The 17,500-nt window shown below is 44.4% G+C and overlaps 1 protein-coding gene across 9 annotated transcripts in view; it reads left to right on the top strand.

Moving 5' to 3' along the window:
- Positions 1-17,500, top strand: part of LOC135100760 (Ig-like and fibronectin type-III domain-containing protein 2) — a 393,660-nt gene that overhangs the window by 294,368 nt on the left and 81,792 nt on the right. For all 9 annotated transcript variants that reach the window (XM_064004013.1, XM_064004012.1, XM_064004018.1 and 6 more), the window contains one exon: positions 14,891-14,995. In XM_064004013.1, coding sequence (XP_063860083.1) covers positions 14,899-14,995 — 97 coding nt within the window. In that variant the 5' untranslated portion in view covers positions 14,891-14,898. The remainder of the gene's footprint in view (positions 1-14,890; positions 14,996-17,500) is intronic.

Raw genomic sequence — 17,500 nt, 5'->3', positions numbered from 1 at the left:
TTTCTTCTTGGTAGTTTCCTTAATAATGATGCACTTGTTCATTTCGTTGTCATCCTCTTCATCCTCGTTTTCTTCCTTCTCCTCGTCCGCCACCACCACCACCACCAGCACCACCACCACCACCACCACCACCATTTATTTCATCACTCAGCTATGCATTACATTTGACTCTTTACCGTATCAAGTAACAAATAAGTTTTAACAATGCACACAGTATGTCTCTGAAAGTGATGTATTGTCCTTTATGTCCCTGGTGTGTGTGTGTGTGTGTGTGTGTGTGTGTGTGTGTGTGTGTGTGTGTGTGTGTGTGCACGAGTAATGTAATGTTTTGGAGAGAAAAAAAAAGGCAATTCATGCATATACAACGAGACTCCCACGCTCTCTCTCTCTCTCTCTCTCTCTCTCTCTCTCTCTCTCTCTCTCTCTCTCTCTCTCTCTCTCTCTCTCTCTCTCTCTCTCTCTCTCTCTCTGTCGTGGGTGGTGTCTGTCAGCTGCTGATATGATGTGGTTGAATTGTTGTGACACCGAGCGGTTTTTTTTTTTTTTTTTTTTTTTTTTTTACTCTTCTTTCATTTATTTATTCGTATGGTGGCGGTGGTGTATTTTTTCGCTTGTGTTGTATCCTTAATTGACTCCGAGGCCTGCCTGTGTATCTGTGTGTGCGTGTGTATGCGTATGTGTGTTGCGTGGGTTTCATATGATGCATACCATTTAGTGTTACTGACGGCGTGTTGCCTGTATACTCCCCCCACACTCCTCCTCCTCCTCCTCCTCCTACTCTCCATTCTCTCCCTCTCTCTCTCCTCTCATCCCTCTCCCTCCCAATGCAGTGTTGTGTTGCTTTGTGTTGCATTGTGTTGTGCGTTTGCAGCAGTTTCGTGTCACGCAGTTTTATCCGGCAGCGGAACACAGCGTGGCGGCACTCAGTAATTCGCTGTACTCTGCCGCGGTGTGTTCAATTTGTTGTAGCTGTGTCAGGGGTACTGCGAGGGAGGCGAGGGAACGAGGAGAGCGAGAGAAAGGGCGGAGCAGGCACCGGGAGAGGGAAGGGTAAGGCTAAGTTAGGGAAAGGCCGGAAAAGGATGCAGGACCGAGAAGAGGAACAGAAGGTTTTTAAGGATTTGAAGGGTTTAAGAGGCAACGAGCAGTGGGAGAATGTTTTAAAAGGATACAAGAAGGATTGGTAGATATAGGAAATAAAAAAAGGGTAGGGAAGGAAGAAGGTAAAGACTAGGAAAGGTTGGGAATTGAAACGAGGAAAGGTAGAGTAAGGATGCGAAAGGTCAGGAGGCACGGGACACAGCAAGAAGGATTAAAAATGGTACAAGACAAAGTGACAAGTAAAGGAAGGATTGGGATATGATACAGGAAGCAAGGAGAACAAGGAAAAGGACCTGGAAAGAATGTAAGAGTCGAGAAACATGAGAATGAAGGGCAGAGGATACAGTGAGACAAGGTAAGGCTGACTGAAAGGAGCTAAGCAAAAAAGTCCTGGTGTGGTTATAGCTGTGGGAAGGCGTTAATGAAATCAGAGCTACAGGTGACAGAGGAGGAGCGGTGAGCGTGCCGGAGTGTGAAGAGGATATGAAAGGATAGTGCGCATTGAACGAGGAGGAGGAAGAGGAGGAGGTGGAGGAAGAGAGAAACAGGGAGTGAGGTAAGTGGAGAATTGGAAGGAAATGAGGTATAGTTACAACCGTATCCGTAAGTGAAGGTGTAGGTGGCGGTTGTGGCTTGAGGTGTTGCAAGGGTGTGTGGATAGGTATAAGAAAAGGATGGAAAAAAGAAAGAAAGAAAAAAACAAGGATATTCTGTAACAAAGAACTGAAGGGACGCGGTCTGTGGTTTAAAAATGTACGTAGTGTTGATTTTTTGTTACCTGTGAGTACAAGAGAGAGAGAAAAAGACAGAGGGAGGGAGAGGGGGGACCACACGAATTTCAAAACACATGCCGAGAAGATAAAAAGAGGTTAAAAATTACAAAAACACAGACGTAAAAGAAGGAAAAAAGAAACGGCTTCTGTGAGGGGTGTTGTTGCAAGGCTGTGATCGCCGCTGGCAAGCTTGGAATGGCTGGCTCCCTGAGTGTTGAGAGAGAGAGAGAGAGAGAGAGAGAGAGAGAGAGAGAGAGAGAGAGAGAGAGAGAGAGAGAGAGAGAGAGAGAGAGAGAGAGAGAACGAGGAAGTAGGTGGGAAGGTAACGTGTGTGTGTGTGTGTGTGTGTGTGTGTGTGTGTGGGCATGATGAAGGGGGAGGAGGGGGGCAGGTTTCCAGGCGGCGAGGAGAACCCGAGTCGTCGCTGGAAATAAATCACTGGCAATGGCGTGCAAAGTTTGGACATTTTTTTCTCCTCTCCATGGCATTCCTTCCTTTTCTTTCCGTCACTTTGGATTTTGATAGTGTTTTGATAGCCCATGAGAGAGAGAGAGAGAGAGAGAGAGAGAGAGAGAGAGAGAGATAATCAGGTATTAATTAATTCACTTAGGTGCCTCTGAAGTCTGTCTGTCTGTCTGTCTATCTGTCTGTCTCGACCTGAAGGGATAAGAGAAAATCTGGAACGCTCTCTTAATTGTCCTGGGAATAAGTGAGATTGATGCTTATTGCTTTATTATTATTCTCTCTCTCTCTCTCTCTCTCTCTCTCTCTCTCTCTCTCTCTCTCTCTCTCTCTCTCTCTCTCTCTCTCTCTCTCTCTCTCTCTCTCTCTCTCTCTCTCTCTCTCTCTCTCTCCTTAACTATAAGCATCTCATCATAATGTAATATTTGCTATCGTATTCCCTACCCGTCCTCTTCTTCCTTCTCAAGTTTCCCATTTTCCTTCTTGTCGTCCGCTATTCCCCTCCGACATTCTTGCTTCTTCTTTATTCTTTCCTATCATCCTTCTCTTAATAGTTACTGCTTCTCTTCTTCTTAAGCTAAATAATTTTTCTTCATGTTTTCCTCTTTCCTTTTTTCTTTTTTCCTTCCTTTCCTTCCTTTCATTCATTCATTCATTCTTTCTCTTTTACTTTTCTTTTTCTTTCAATCCTTCCATCCCTCCGTCTTCTCGTCTTTCTGCTTTCCTTTTGATTCTCTTGTTTTTTTTTCCCTCTAACACCCTTCCTTCCTTCCTTCCTTCCTTCCGTCCTCTTTTCCTCTTCTCTTCCACCCTCTTCCTTTTCCCTTCCATATTTCTCCATCATCATCTATTCCACGGATCATGTCCTTCATCTTGTACTTTTCCCTTCCTTTCATTTCCATTCCATTTTCTTTCGTCCCTTCCCTCCATACATACATCTCCTTTACCTCTCCTCTCCTATTCCCTCATCTCCTTTCATCTACATTTGCAGTTCTTTTCGTTCTGCTCACATTTCCTTATCCGTTCATTCCTTCCCTCCATCCCTCTCGTTTACTCTCGTTTCCTCCTGCAGTTTTTTTTTTCCCGTCTCCTGCATCTCGACCCTCATTGCATTAGGCGGTTCATTAGCCAATCAACGTCCTCCACCGATTAAGATATTACAGGGAGGTTCTCGTCCACGCTATTAGACGGACAAGGTCTCTCTCTCTCTCTCTCTCTCTCTCTCTCTCTCTCTCTCTCTCTCTCTCTCTCTCTGGTAAAAGGAATGATAGGATTTGTTTTTGTGTTTCTACGTCTGCTTCAGTGTGTGTGTGTGTGTGTGTGTGTGTGTGTGTGTGTGTGTGTGTGTGTGTGTGTGTGTGTCTTCTGTGTGTTTCTTTCACATCAGCAATCGACGCCTCCTTCACCTCTTTCTCCTTTTTTCTATCTTTTTTCCTTTTTTTTTTTTTTGTTGTTGTGTGTGTCGTGCTCGTGTCAACTCTCCTTTCCTTGTCTTGCTCCTTTTAATTTTTCTTTTTTTTTTATTTTCCCGTCTGTCTTGTTTTTTTGCCTTTTTTTCCTGTAGTAGTTGTTGTTGTTGTATTTTTCCCCCTCATACTCAAAGCTACTATTTTTATCCTTACTTTTCTTGCGAGAGAGAGAGAGAGAGAGAGAGAGAGAGAGAGAGAGAGAGAGAGAGAGAGAGAGAGAGAGAGAGAGAGACCTACCAATCAACCAACTTAACCAAACAAAAAAAAAAAAAAAGTAAAGAAGAAAAAGCTATAATTTCACAATAGAAGTACATGACATAGTTACAGAAATAATAAAGGACATTTTGACGAAGACGCGGTGCCGTATTGGAAAGTGTACGAATAATGATAATCTGCCGAGGGAAAGAAGGAGAGAGGGAGGGAGAAGTTGCCGTCTCTCAATATCTGGATGGGGAAGAATTGTACTGAAAATCCCCGCGGGTCTGAAGGCGATGAAATTGAGAGAAGGATGCGAGGAACTTACGCCATCCATCAGGGGGCGTCACTGTAGGAGGCGCGGCAGGAGGAGGAGAAGGAAGAGGAGGAGGGACAGGAGGAGGAGGAAGGAACTGGAGAGATGACCTTTTCCTCTCTCTCTCTCTCTCTCTCTCTCTCTCTCTCTCTCTCTCTCTCTCTCTCTCTCTCTCTCTCTCTCTCTCTCTCTCTCGCTCTCTCGCTCATGCTATATCTCATCTCCCTTCCCCTCACTATGACCAAGAATCTCCCTTTTAGTTACTCCTCCTCTTCCTCCTCCTCCTCCTCCTCCTCCTCCTCCTCCACATAAAACTGGCAATTTCCTACTTCACCACCTCCATTTTATCTTTTTTAACGTCCATATCCTTTTCCTCTTCCTCCTCCTCCTCCTCCTCCTCCTCCTCCTCCTCCTCCTCCTCCTCCTCCTCCTCCTCCTCCTCCTCCTCCTCCTCCTCCTCCTCTCTATCCTACAGCATCCCGTCACCCACGCCCCATATTCCCACCATCCCTCTCCCTCTTTTTCTGTCCCTTTCCCTTTTTCCTCCACCTTTTCCTGCCTCCCTCTTCTGCTACTTCCTGGCTATCACTCATTTCTTGAAGGCCTCCAGCTCCCGTAACCTCGCCCTCGACACGTCCCTCCAATGGCCGGCCCCTCGGTGGAGAGTTCTGAAGGAGAGAGGGTGAAGAAGAGAGGGGCGAGTAAGTCTGAGCTGTGGGAATGAAGCCAAAGGACCTCGTAACCAGAGGAAGGTTTGGTGGTGGTGGTGGTGGAGGTGGAGGTGGTGGTGGTGGTGGTGGTGGTGATGGTGGTGGTGGCTATAATGGAAAGGGCGTTCAAAATGTGTCTTATGAGAGAGTAAGAGTGAGAGAGTGAGTCGTCTCCCCCTCCCCCTCCCCCGTGTGTGCGTGTGTGTCTGTGTCCGTCTGTTCGTCTGTCCATCCAGTTTCAACAGCAAGAAATGACAAACATAAGGGAAACGGCAGGAAAAGTATTGGATTGAAGGCAAAAGTTTCCGGGGCACCACATGCTTGTAGTAAATAACACTCCATGGAAGGGAAAACTTTATAATTTACAAATGTGAGAGTCAAAGTGAAGGACATCAAGAGTTGGTTCAATCTTACTGAAATGGAAGTCTTGAAGAGAGAGAGAGAGAGAGAGAGAGAGAGAGAGAGAGAGAGAGAGAGAGAGAGAGAGAGAGAGAGTTAAGTCCTAATATTCTTACATCTATACCCACTACGAATACTAAGGTTAGCACAAATACGTGAAGATAACATGACCGCCACTAAATCTTTACTCTGTCTTCACAAATACGAAGGTTTATTGGTGAAGGAAGAGTGGCAGTGCAAATATTGAGTCAGGGATGCATGCAGATGTGAAGTGAGGAGAGAATACACCGAGGAAATCAAATATGAAGAGGAAACAAATAAAATAGATCATATATGTTGCTCTTTTATTTCTCGTCCTTATTTGTACTTTCTGTTGACTTGTTGAAATAGATGTTCTCTCTCTCTCTCTCTCTCTCTCTCTCTCTCTCTCTCTCTCTCTCTCTCTCTCTCTCTCTCTCTCTCTCTCTCTCTCTCTCTCTCTAAAATTTCTTGTTTTTTTATTTTCTATTTTATTTAGGTATTTTTTTGTCATATTTTTATTTACTTTTTTGCACCTGTTATGAGTCTTACGTAAACTAAAGGAGAGGCGAAATGAGGCGGAAAATATTGGTCAGTGAACCCGAACTAACGGAAAAAAAAGGGAGCAGGAAAAAAAGGAAGCTAATAAAGAAAATATGCCTCTCTCTCTCTCTCTCTCTCTCTCTCTCTCTCTCTCTCTCTCTCTCTCTCTCTCTCTCTCTCTCTCTCTCTCTCTCTCTCTCTCTCTCTCTCTTTTTCCTCTTCCTCTTCGTTGTCGTTATTTCATTTTTTGTCCTCGTTGTTTTCGTTTTCATTGTCGTCGTCCTTTTTTCCCCGCCCCGGTTTTTTTTTTCCCTCTATTCCTCCTCTTCTAACTACTACTACTACTACTACTACTACTACAATACGACTACCTATGCCACTACTACTACCATTACTACCACAACTATCGTTATTACTCCAGCTCCTCATTTTTGTCCCTTTTCTCCTCCTCCTCCTCCTCCTCCTCCTCCTCCTCCTCCTCCTGATCCCTCCCTCCTCCTTATTACCTCCCCATGCAGCAACAATAATTTTTTACAGCACTTATAAAAAAAGGTTGTTCAGTGACTTCACATAAAAAAGAAAAAAAAAAACAGGGGCCAGATGACGTCAATCTCCGCGCTGAAGGAAAAATTCTGGAAATCCCTTAATTAAAAAAGAAGAAAAAAAAAGTTTGTAGCTACTTCCGTTATTGGTGCTAAGTTACGTGTAGGGGCTGAAGGAGGAGGGATTATACGACTCTCTCTCTCTCTCTCTCTCTCTCTCTCTCTCTCTCTCTCTCTCTCTCTCTCTCTCTCTCTCTCTCTCTCTCTCTCTCTCTCTCTCTCTCTCTCTCTCTCTCTCTCTCTCTCTCTCTCTCTCTCTCTCTCTCTCTCATTACAAATTCTGGCGGCCATGACTTTCAGGTGGAAATAATCCTGACCAGATGAAGCAGGTGAGAGAGAGAGAGAGAGAGAGAGAGAGAGAGAGAGAGAGAGAGAGAGAGAGAGAGAGAGAGAGAGAGAGAGAGAGAGAGAGAGAGAGACTGACTGACTGACTGGGCTCTCACTGTATTTAATTCCATCCCTTTCTAAGTAGTAAGTTTGCTATAGTCGTGAACAGTTATAGAGACGAAGATTATTACCAGATTTGTTTTCGTTAGGGATTGAAGGAAGAGGAGGAGGAATACAAAGGAATACAAAGAGGAGGAGAATGAGGAGGAGGAGACGTAAGAGGAAGTAGAGGAAAAGTGAGAAAGCAATAGAACGAAGAGGAGGAAGAGATGTACGTGAAGGTGATGGTAGAGGCACAGGAAGGTGAGATCAAAGGAGAAAGAAGCCAGATTAGTGATAAAGGAAGAAGTAGGAACGTAAAGAAACATAAAGGAAAAACAAACAGCTGCAGATCCAATGGCCTTATAATGCTGTTTTTGATTACCTATTGTATGTACTCTAAAATAAGAAACACAGGGTAATAAAGGTGAAGGCTCCTCCCCCCTCCGCTCCCTCCAGCTGTGGCAGACGGAAGGGGGAAATACGATGCAGTGGGAAAACTTTGTATGGATATTATTGCATGAACAGTACAAGAACTATCATTACTGAAACAATTACCCATGCATAACACTCAGCGCTGCAGGAGGAGGAGGAGGAGGAGGAGGAGGAGGAAAAAACAATGACGACTTAGACTGAGATAAAGGAGGAAGAGGAGCAGGAGGACGAATAGAAGGGAGGATTAGGACAAATAACAATGACAAGTTAAAGGGATGAAGGAAGAGGAGGAGGAGAGGAGGATAATACCTCACACCACCAACTTCGTCGTCGCCTTTGATGTTAAATTCTTTAGAGAGTCTCGGCCAGGCTCCTTCCTCAGCGTGACGGCGGCCGCGTGCTCAAACTCCCGAACTATGCCGCGCGTATGACACTGGCGGGGATGTTGCGAGGCTGCCGGGCTAGGGACGCCTGCACACCGGTAGCCAGCTGGACAGTGGCGTTGGCGGGGGTGGAGGGGAGATAAACTTACGTAATTACAAGAAGAGACGTACAGAAACACAGGCAACATTGGTAATACTCGTGGTACAGAATGATGAGTGAAGAGGTGGTGGAGTGTTGCATGCGCTTTGTTTTATTACTTCGTTGTTGATTCTCTTTTTCTTGCTGTTGTCGTTCGTGTCGTCCTCGTCTCTTAGTTATCATCATTATCGCAGTTTTCATCTTCGTTTTCATGATCTTTGGTGTTGTTATCGTCTAGATCATTGGCTCTCAACCTTTTCTCTCCATTCCCATCCATTCATGAATTCTCAACATTCGTGTGGCTCCCCTTCATTTTTCTCCCAAATCCCACCCCGACAAAAAAGATAAAAATAAATAAATAAATATATAAATAAATTGTTGAATGTTGATGAGAATACCTTTGCTTTATTACAAAGTTGACAGTCATTATTATCTTGTATTTGATAGATTTCTGTGATATGCTTAACTTACATCACTAGATTACAAAAGACTAGCGGACACAGGCAAACTTGAATTTGGTTGAGAAAAGTTATTATTTAGAAATGTATAATTTGTAACAACCCGCCATGGCCCCCTTAAATTCTTTCCATGGCCCCCTTGGGCACCATGGCCTCCAGGTTGAGAACCACTGGTATAGATCGTCATCGTCGTCGATCTCCTCCTCCGCCTCTTACTTCTCCTCCTCCTCCTCCTCCTCCTCCTCCTCCTCCTCCTCCTCCTCCTCCTCCTCCTCCTCCTCCATCTGATCCTCCAAGTCATCTCCTTCGCCTCATTCTCTCAACCTTCTCTCTCTTTACTCTACATCCCCATTCCAACCCTTGACCCACTTAAGGCCTGCCTGCTCCTCCCCTGCCCCACGCCAGCCAGGCAGCCAGCCCTCCCCAGCGGGCAGCACCCACTACCAGCACCACCAGCACTCCCAGCAGCGATTACTGAACGCCCTGCGACCATTAGTGACGGAGGGCCTCGCCGCTGGTAACGACGCAGGGCCTGGAATTAAGACTGTGTGCACCGTAACATTCCTGGCGATTATATATAAAAGCTGCCCCTGGGAACGGCATGAGAGGGCGGAAGGGCGTGAGAGAAAGGTTGAATGAGAACTGGACTTGCCAGGAGTGGAAGGAGGAGAAGGTGGAGGGTTGGGAGAGGAAGTAATCAGGGAAAAAAGACCTCGATGTGGCGCGAACACAGGGTTGATATGCGCCGGAATGAGGTTTTGATGCTCCTGGCGAAGAAAGGTTGTGATTAGAGCTGAGTGAGAGGAGGAAAGGTTAAATACTTGGTGTGTTAAAGGAGGAAAAATAAAGTGTTACGGGTTTAATCGCAGGAAGGGTTGGTTGGGTGGCCGCGAGCAGGCCGCCGAGGGTGTGTAGGAGGCGGGGAGGGATAACAAGGAGGGGAATTTGATACTTTAGAAAAAGGGGGATGAAGCGAAGGTAATAAAAGGAAAGAGCCACTGAGTTTACTTTTAGAAAATGTAAAATGAATGCCATGATATTTGGGAGAACGTAAACGAAAGCAACATCAGACTGAGGTGAATAATTAATAGGTTACAAAGAAAAGATTGACGAGATTCCACAAAAAGAATAGTGCAGTGTTTGGCTGGTGAAGAAAGAAAACGTAGACGTGGAAAGAATAAGGCAAGGCGATGAATACGTTCCCGTTCAAAGAGTTGAAAACAAAAAGACTGATTCTAATTAAGAAATCATCTCCGCCACACGGGAGGTCGAAGGAAAAAGAGAAAAAAAAGATTGAAGTTGTTGAAAAGCGTTAAGGAAAGCCAATACCAGAAGCTGGATGGAAGGGGGAAAAACGTGTTTGAAATAGTAATGAAAAATATGTTTTAATATGAAAATCCTCTTTTGAAATGGACTGAAAATTTCCGGACCAAAGTGAAAATGAAAAATATATTAAAAAGTTAGGTCTATTTTACCTGTCGGTCGGCTCCCTCTCGGGCTTCCAGAATAAATGAAAGTGAAGGCGTTTTTCCCAAATGATTCCTGATTCGTATTTATTTTTGTCCGACCAAAGGTACACGCGTAATGTTTGCAAATGTTTGGTGCTGCGACGCGGTGTTTGTTGTGTTTGTGGCAGTTTTTATTTATTTATTTATTTTTTTTTTTTTTTGTGTGTCTGTTTGTAGCAGTGTTTATTTTTGTGGCAAGTGTTGTACCGGTGTTTGTGACAGTTTGCTTTTTTTTTTCTTTCTTTTTTTTTTTTTTTTTTTTGCATTTGTGGCAGTGTTTTGTATGGCAGTGCTGTATCGGTATCTGTGGCAGTGTGACAGTTTGTAGTAGTGTTTCTGGCAATATTTCAAGCAGTGTTCTTACCAGTGTTTCCAGCCAGCACTTGGAGCAATGTTTCTTACAGTTACCGTGTGTATCGCCGTGTTTGTGGCAGTGATTGCAGAACTGTTTTTTTTTACCTGTGTTTTCCCAGTGTTTGTGGCCGTGTTGGCAGCAGCAATGTTGGTGTTTCATTACTGTCACTCGTTGCCGGGGATAAACTCTTTTTCTAACTTTTTTCTCAAATGTAATTACCGTCTCAGAAAGATTAATTATTATGATGGTGTGTGTGTGTGTGTGTGTGTGTGTGTGTGTGTGTGTGTGTGTGTGTGTGTGTGTGTGTGTTGGGGGGGAGAGATGGGTAGGTGGGTGTTATTTAAAGACGTCACTATACAGAATGTGTCACTCATCCTTATCAACACAAAGAAAAATAGAGAAAAAAAAAAGGAATGAAGCATATATAGAAAAAGGGAAATATATATATAAAAAAAAAGAAAAACAGGAACTCTAACACACACACACACACACACACACACACACACACACACACACACACACACACACACACACACACACTAATAAAATACACCTCCACATGACAGTGAGCTGGAGTGGGATGAGCTGCACGCTGTATCCACATATACATATTCGCACTCGTATGTATGCATTTATGTACGTAATGGAGATATATATGCATGTTAATGAATACACATACATATATGCATCCTCCTCACACACACACACACACACACACACACACACACACACACACACACACACACACACACACACACACACACACACACACACACACACACACACACACACACACACACACACACACACAAGACAAACACTCCACAAAATACTGTAAATTGAGAGAAAAAAAAAAAACAGGATTCACACCATAAGAAAAAGAAATAATAAATGAATAACTTGAGAGAGAGAGAGAGAGAGAGAGAGAGAGAGAGAGAGAGAGAGAGAGAGAGAGAGAGAGAGAGAGAGAGAGAGAGATTAAACCTTTATGTTCAAGGAGATAAGGGGGACTGAAATGAGTGAAAGGAAAGGATCTACTGATAAGAGCAGGAGAGAGAAGTAGAATGGAAGAACAGGAGGAAATGAATACAAAATAACAAAGACCAGATGCTTAAATGATGTAAAGAGATTCAGCTTCCCCTTAAACAGAAACAGCGATACTTGCAGTGAAGGGATCCGAGGCGAAGGTGGAATGCACAAAGAGAAAATAGAGGAAAGACAAGATTTATATGTTTGGGACGAAATCCGACTTAAGAATATAATAAAACAGGAGAGAACTACAGGATTTAACTTTATCTGCAAGAAAACAAAATACACACGTACACATTCTCTCTCTCTCTCTCTCTCTCTCTCTCTCTCTCTCTCTCTCTCTCTCTCTCTCTCTCTCTCTCTCTCTCTCTCTCTCTCTCTCTCTCTCTCTCATACACTAGTAAATATTTTAGAAACAAAGGAACGAAGAGGATAAACAAGATGAAACACAAATGGAGAACAAACTATAACACACACACACACACACACACACACACACACACACACACACACACACACACACACACACACACACACACACACACACACACATTTTAGAAAGAGAAGAAAAAGGAGGAGGAGGAGAAACAAGAAGAAACACAAATGGAAAACTAACCGTAAACACACACACACACACACACACACACACACACACACACACACACACACACACACACACACACACACACACACACACACACTATCACCACTACGCAACGTCGCCAGATAGAAAAGAAACCCCTAGCTTTAATATCAAGATTTTGGTGTTACCTCCGGCAGGGCTAATGAAGGGAGGGACACGAGGACTGGGGGCGGGGGACGGAGGGATGGAGGGGCGTAGGAGACAAGGTGAACGTGGGGCAGAGGGGTGGGGCGGGGTCGATGCGGGGTGGAAGAGAAACAGGATAATGATACTAATAGCGCAGAAAAAGAGAAGGAGCAGGAGGAGGAGGAAGAGAAGAAGGAGGAGGAGGAGGAGGAGGATAACGAGGCCCACAATGAAAATGAAGGAATACAAGAGCAAAGAGGATGGTAATTACAAGCAGGTTAATGAGGAGGAGGAGGAAGAGGAGGGGAGGGAGGAGATGGTGGAAGAAGAGTAGGAGGAGGAGGGAGAAAAAGTTACATGATAGCGTAGGATGAAAGGAGGAAAGGAGGAGGAAAATTATAACAGGATTAATGGAGGAATAAGAAAAGCAAGAGGAGGAAGAGGAAGATGAGGAGGAAGAAAAGAAAGGAGAAGAACATGAGGAAGGAAGAAGGACATAATGAGAAGAATAAATATGATAAAGATGTAAAGAAGATGCATAATAATGATAATGGCGACGATGATCTGTCGATGCTTAATGCTCACCTAAACACACACACACACACACACACACACACACACACACACACACACACACACACACACACACACACACACACACACACACACACACACACACAGTCTTTCACACTACCTCGCCTTGCTATATATTCTCTTTTAGTACGTGTGTGTGTGTGTGTGTGTGTGTGTGTGTGTGTGTGTGTGTGTGTGTGCGCGCATGTGTGTGTGTGCGCGTGCGTGCTTGCACAATCATGGACTCCCACGATCGCAGTGTCATATTTTACTGAAGCCACTTAATTGAAACGACTCCTGTATCTCTCTCTCTCTCTCTCTCTCTCTCTCTCTCTCTCTCTCTCTCTCTCTCTCTCTCTCTCTCTCTCTCTCTCTCTCTCTCTCTCTGTTCATGCGGATACTAAACGAGATAGTGGGAGCATTAGTGGGAGGACCAGAGGGGGACAGATGTTGGGGCGGGAGAGAGAGAGAGAGAGAGAGAGAGAGAGAGAGAGAGAGAGAGAGAGAGAGAGAGAGAGAGAGAGAGAGAGTTCGTAAGGAGGATTAGTTTTCGAATCACGACAGGGTGACGGTGCCCATTAAGAGAGAGAGAGAGAGAGAGAGAGAGAGAGAGAGAGAGAGAGAGAGAGAGAGAGAGAGAGAGAGAGAGAGAGAGAGAGAGAGAGAGAGAGAGAGAGAGAGAGAAACTTGTGCAGTTTTATACTTGCAATGAAAGAAGGCTAAGAGCAGAAGAGAGAGAGAGAGAGAGAGAGAGAGAGAGAGAGAGAGAGAGAGAGAGAGAGAGAGAGAGAGAGAGAGAGAGAGAGACTAAGAATATGATTAAGTAAACACGAGAGAAAATGGACTTACAACCATGAAAGAGAACGAAGAATGGAGAGAGAGAGAGAGAGAGAGAGAGAGAGAGAGAGAGAGAGAGAGAGAGAGAGAGAGAGAGAGAGAGAGAGAAAGAGAGAGAGGAGAAGAGGATGAAAGGTGAAAGAGGATGAAGAAAACTACCAAGAAAAAAATAGAAGAGGGAGAGGAAGATGAAAAAAAAGAAGTAGAAAGAAGAGGAGGAGGAGGAGGAGGAGGAAGAAGAGGAAGAGCAAGAGAAATGTTGGTATGTTTACTCTGCGTGATGAAGCGGAAACGTAACTGAGTGTTAATATCAATCAATAAATCCATATATGTAACGCTGCGTCGATTTAGGTGAACGTGAGAGACTGGGAGAGAGAGAGAGAGAGAGAGAGAGAGAGAGAGAGAGAGAGAGAGAGAGAGAGAGAGAGAGAGAGTGGGAGAGAGAGTGGGAGAGGTGATTGGTGAGTGTGTGGGAGGGTGGTGATAATGGAAAAGGGAGGGGGATGCAGTGGGGGGTTGATAACGAATGAGAGAGAGAGAGAAGAGAGAGAGAGAGAGAGAGAGAGAGAGAGAGAGAGAGAGAGAGAGAGAGCATATATGAAAACCTAGTACGGGTTCAATTCTGGTTGTATTTTTCATTCCTAATTAACTTTGGCTATGGCTTCATATTCCTTTTTTTTTCTCCGTTCTTTTTTATTATTATTATTATTTTATTTCAGACAACATGCATACGTACATGTGCGTAATATTGCATTTCACTGGTCTGGGGGGGTGCCATTACTGTCACGTTGTTGTTGTTGTGTGTTGTTGTTGTTGTTGTTGTTAGTAGCAGCAGTAGTAGTAGTAGTCGTAGCAGTAGTGGTGATCGTGGTGGTACTTTTCCTTTTCTTTTTTTATAACGTTATTGTTACTTGTTGTTGTTGTTAGTAGTAGTGGTAGTCGTGGTTGTGCTTTTTTTTTATATATATGGTTGTTATTTTTTTTGTTGTTTCTCTTGTTGTTGTTGACAGTGGTGTTTTTTGTTTGTTTTTGTGCGAGAAACTGACGCCGAAATAATAATTCTTGCAAAATTAATTTCCAAATACTAATTACTTGTTTTATATAATTTGCACACTGATTTTTTTCACGCAGTTTTACAATTAAATGTGTGTGTGTGTGTGTGTGTGTGTGTGTGTGTGTGTGTGTGTGTGTGTAGGAAGCGAACATCTCTTTCTTTATTTAATTATTATCATTATGTTTGCTCATAGAAAAAAAAATAATAATTGCTTCTCGCTTTCTTCATTGTGCTCCGGAAGCTGAGGTCAGTAGAAGTTTTCGTCCACGTACAGTTTTATTCTCATTTCACTTCCCCTGTGCCTCTGTGACTGAGTTGTGCTGTGTTGTGTTGCAGGAACCGTCATGGCGTGTGTCGGGAGGGAATCAAGAATACTGTTGCTGCCGGTGCTTACTTCTTACATCATCCTTCTGGTTCTTCTTCAGTCCAGCACAGCCCAAGGTAAGACCCACCATTACCCTGTCCAGCCCAGTATATTCTTATGATGTCCGGGTCTTTGTGCTTCCATCTTCATCATTTTTGTACATCAGGTCTTTCCATTTCCATCTTCATCCTCGTCGTCATCGTGGTCATCATCCTCTTCACCACCACCATATTCATCCTCTGTCTATAAGTCCACTGCAAAATACCAAAGATTTTATTTGAATTCTCTTTGGTTATCATTATTATTTTTTCCATTAATGATACAAGATACTTATCAAACAATCACTAAAATCACGAAAGCATCCTTGAAAAACTCCAGTAACATCTACCACAACCAGACTGAATCACTCGAGACAGAACACCGGAACGTTTAAAAAAACCGGCCTTTTATCTCATCTCGGAATAATCATGATCTGCCCAGCGTGCCGAAGCTCAGGCCGAGACCACCTTGACCCAAACTAGTTAGGCTCACACCCAGCTCAGTGCCGCCTCTCCACGCTGAGCCCAGGGAAGCCCGCCCCCCGCCGCTAACTGGGCTCATCGTATTGAGTTGATAATGAGTTTCTTAACTTAATAATTGGTTCGTCGAGAAGGGAGAAAAAGTTCCTGTGGGTGGCGTTTGGGAGAGAAGGAAAGATGAAGAGAACGAAGGAGGCAGGAAGGGAAGTACAAAGGGAAGGATGGTTGTGGAGAGAGGGCAAGGATAAGGGGAGGAGGTACGAAGGGAAGGATAGGAAAGAGAGGAGAAAAGATGGAGAATGGTGTCATATTTTTAGCTTTTTATTCATTTCTGTCATTGTTTTTTTGGATCTGCTTCAATGTCTTCCTCCTCCTCTTCCTCCTCCTCCGCCTTTGCTGTCCTACGTCGCCTACTTTATATTAGATAGTGTATATCACAAACAGCCTCTTGGGGAGCAGCAGGTCTGTTGCCGTTTGTTCTTGCTTTGTGATCATCCTTTTGCTGCTCCTCGTCCTCTTTCTCCTCCTCGTAAATAACAATCCTCCTTTACCAAAAGCAGCCACATAAGACCCAATACTTCTGCTGCTGTTTGGCATTCCTTTGTGTTCCTCCTCCACCACTACCACCACCACCATCACCACCACACTTCATTACTGACCGCCACCGCCACCACCACCACTACCACCGCCACGGACACAAAGGAATGGCCTCGCACGACCGACGTGACACAAAATACCTGTCCCCCTCCAGCCGCCGCCGCCGCCTCTTTTTCAGCTGGCACTTTGTATGAGAGCACTTACTTCTTTTTCCCTTCCTTTTCACCTTTTCTGGCTATGCTTTTCCTTCTCTGTCCTCCTTTCTCGCTTTTCTTTCCTTTCTTATATTGCCCCTTTCTCGTCATTCATTCTTCTCTCCTAGCTTTTATTTTATTTTTTTTTTCTTCTTTCCATCTCTCGTTCTTTTTTTCCTTATTCATCGGTTCCTCGTAGTAGACCTCTTAAAAATTCATCTCTCTCTCTCTCTCTCTCTCTCTCTCTCTCTCTCTCTCTCTCTCTCTCTCTCTCTCTCTCTCTCTCTCTCTCTCTCTCTCTCTCTCTCTCTCTCTCTCTCTCTCTCTCTCTCTCTCTCTCTCTCTCTCTCTCTCTCTCTCTCTCTCTCTCTCTCTCTCTCTCTCTCTCTCTCTCTCTCTCTCTCTCTCTCTCTCTCTCTCTCTCTCATACGTACCGCCGCCCCACTCATAAAACGCTGAGAGCAGCAGGGAATAGCCGTTCCACGCCCTCTGGTGGTGGCCATTCCGCGGCTCACTGGTTAAGTACTCGCCTCCGTAGTAGTCAGGCTGGTGGACATGGGTTGGAATCCTCGTGTGTGTGTGTGTGTGTGTGTGTGTGTGTGTGTGTGTGTGTGTGTATGGAGCTCTAGGAGTGGCCAGGCAAGGATTATGTGTGGTGGTGTCCTTAGATCCCCTACTGTGTTATCAGGCGACGCCCTTCACTCCCCCCTGCCGCGCCCCTGATGGCTCTGATGCGGAGGTGACGAGCGGGTCCACTTAGCTCTGCCTCTTGAGAACCGCGCCACTCCTCGGTGTTGGGGACGAGACTCCCTCCTTAGTGTGTTGCTATGCTTGGTTACCGAGAGGCTGTCTGGTCTGCCTCTGGAGTTTTCTTTGTTTTTCTACCGCGTGGAGACTGGTCAAGGATACAGTAGATAGGGAGAAACCCGCTAACATAACCACTCGTATAGAAAGCAAAATATAAAAGTACTCCAAAATATGTGCCTAATAATTCAGAGATGTCCCTATTTTTTTTCATATATTTGAGGATCGCTGCTCAATGTGGGATACAGAGAAGTAGTATGTTAAGTTTTCCCTACACGCATTATTTGTACGATCGATTATTCTACACGTATTAAGGTTTGAATGCATAAGCGTCTGTAATCTCAGTGCTACTAGAGACAAGGAATGTGAATATGTGCTGTAAAGGATGCCGTAAAACAAGTACTCGTATGCGCGTAAAACATAAGAAAGAAAGAATGTGCAACCCTTTATAACTCAAACCCTCTAAATC

Source organism: Scylla paramamosain, chromosome 5 (genome assembly GCF_035594125.1).
Source record: "Scylla paramamosain isolate STU-SP2022 chromosome 5, ASM3559412v1, whole genome shotgun sequence".
Taxonomy (NCBI): Eukaryota; Metazoa; Arthropoda; class Malacostraca; order Decapoda; family Portunidae; genus Scylla; species Scylla paramamosain.
The sequence above is the reverse complement of the archived record's forward strand: the minus strand, read 5'-3'. Positions and strand labels throughout refer to the sequence as shown.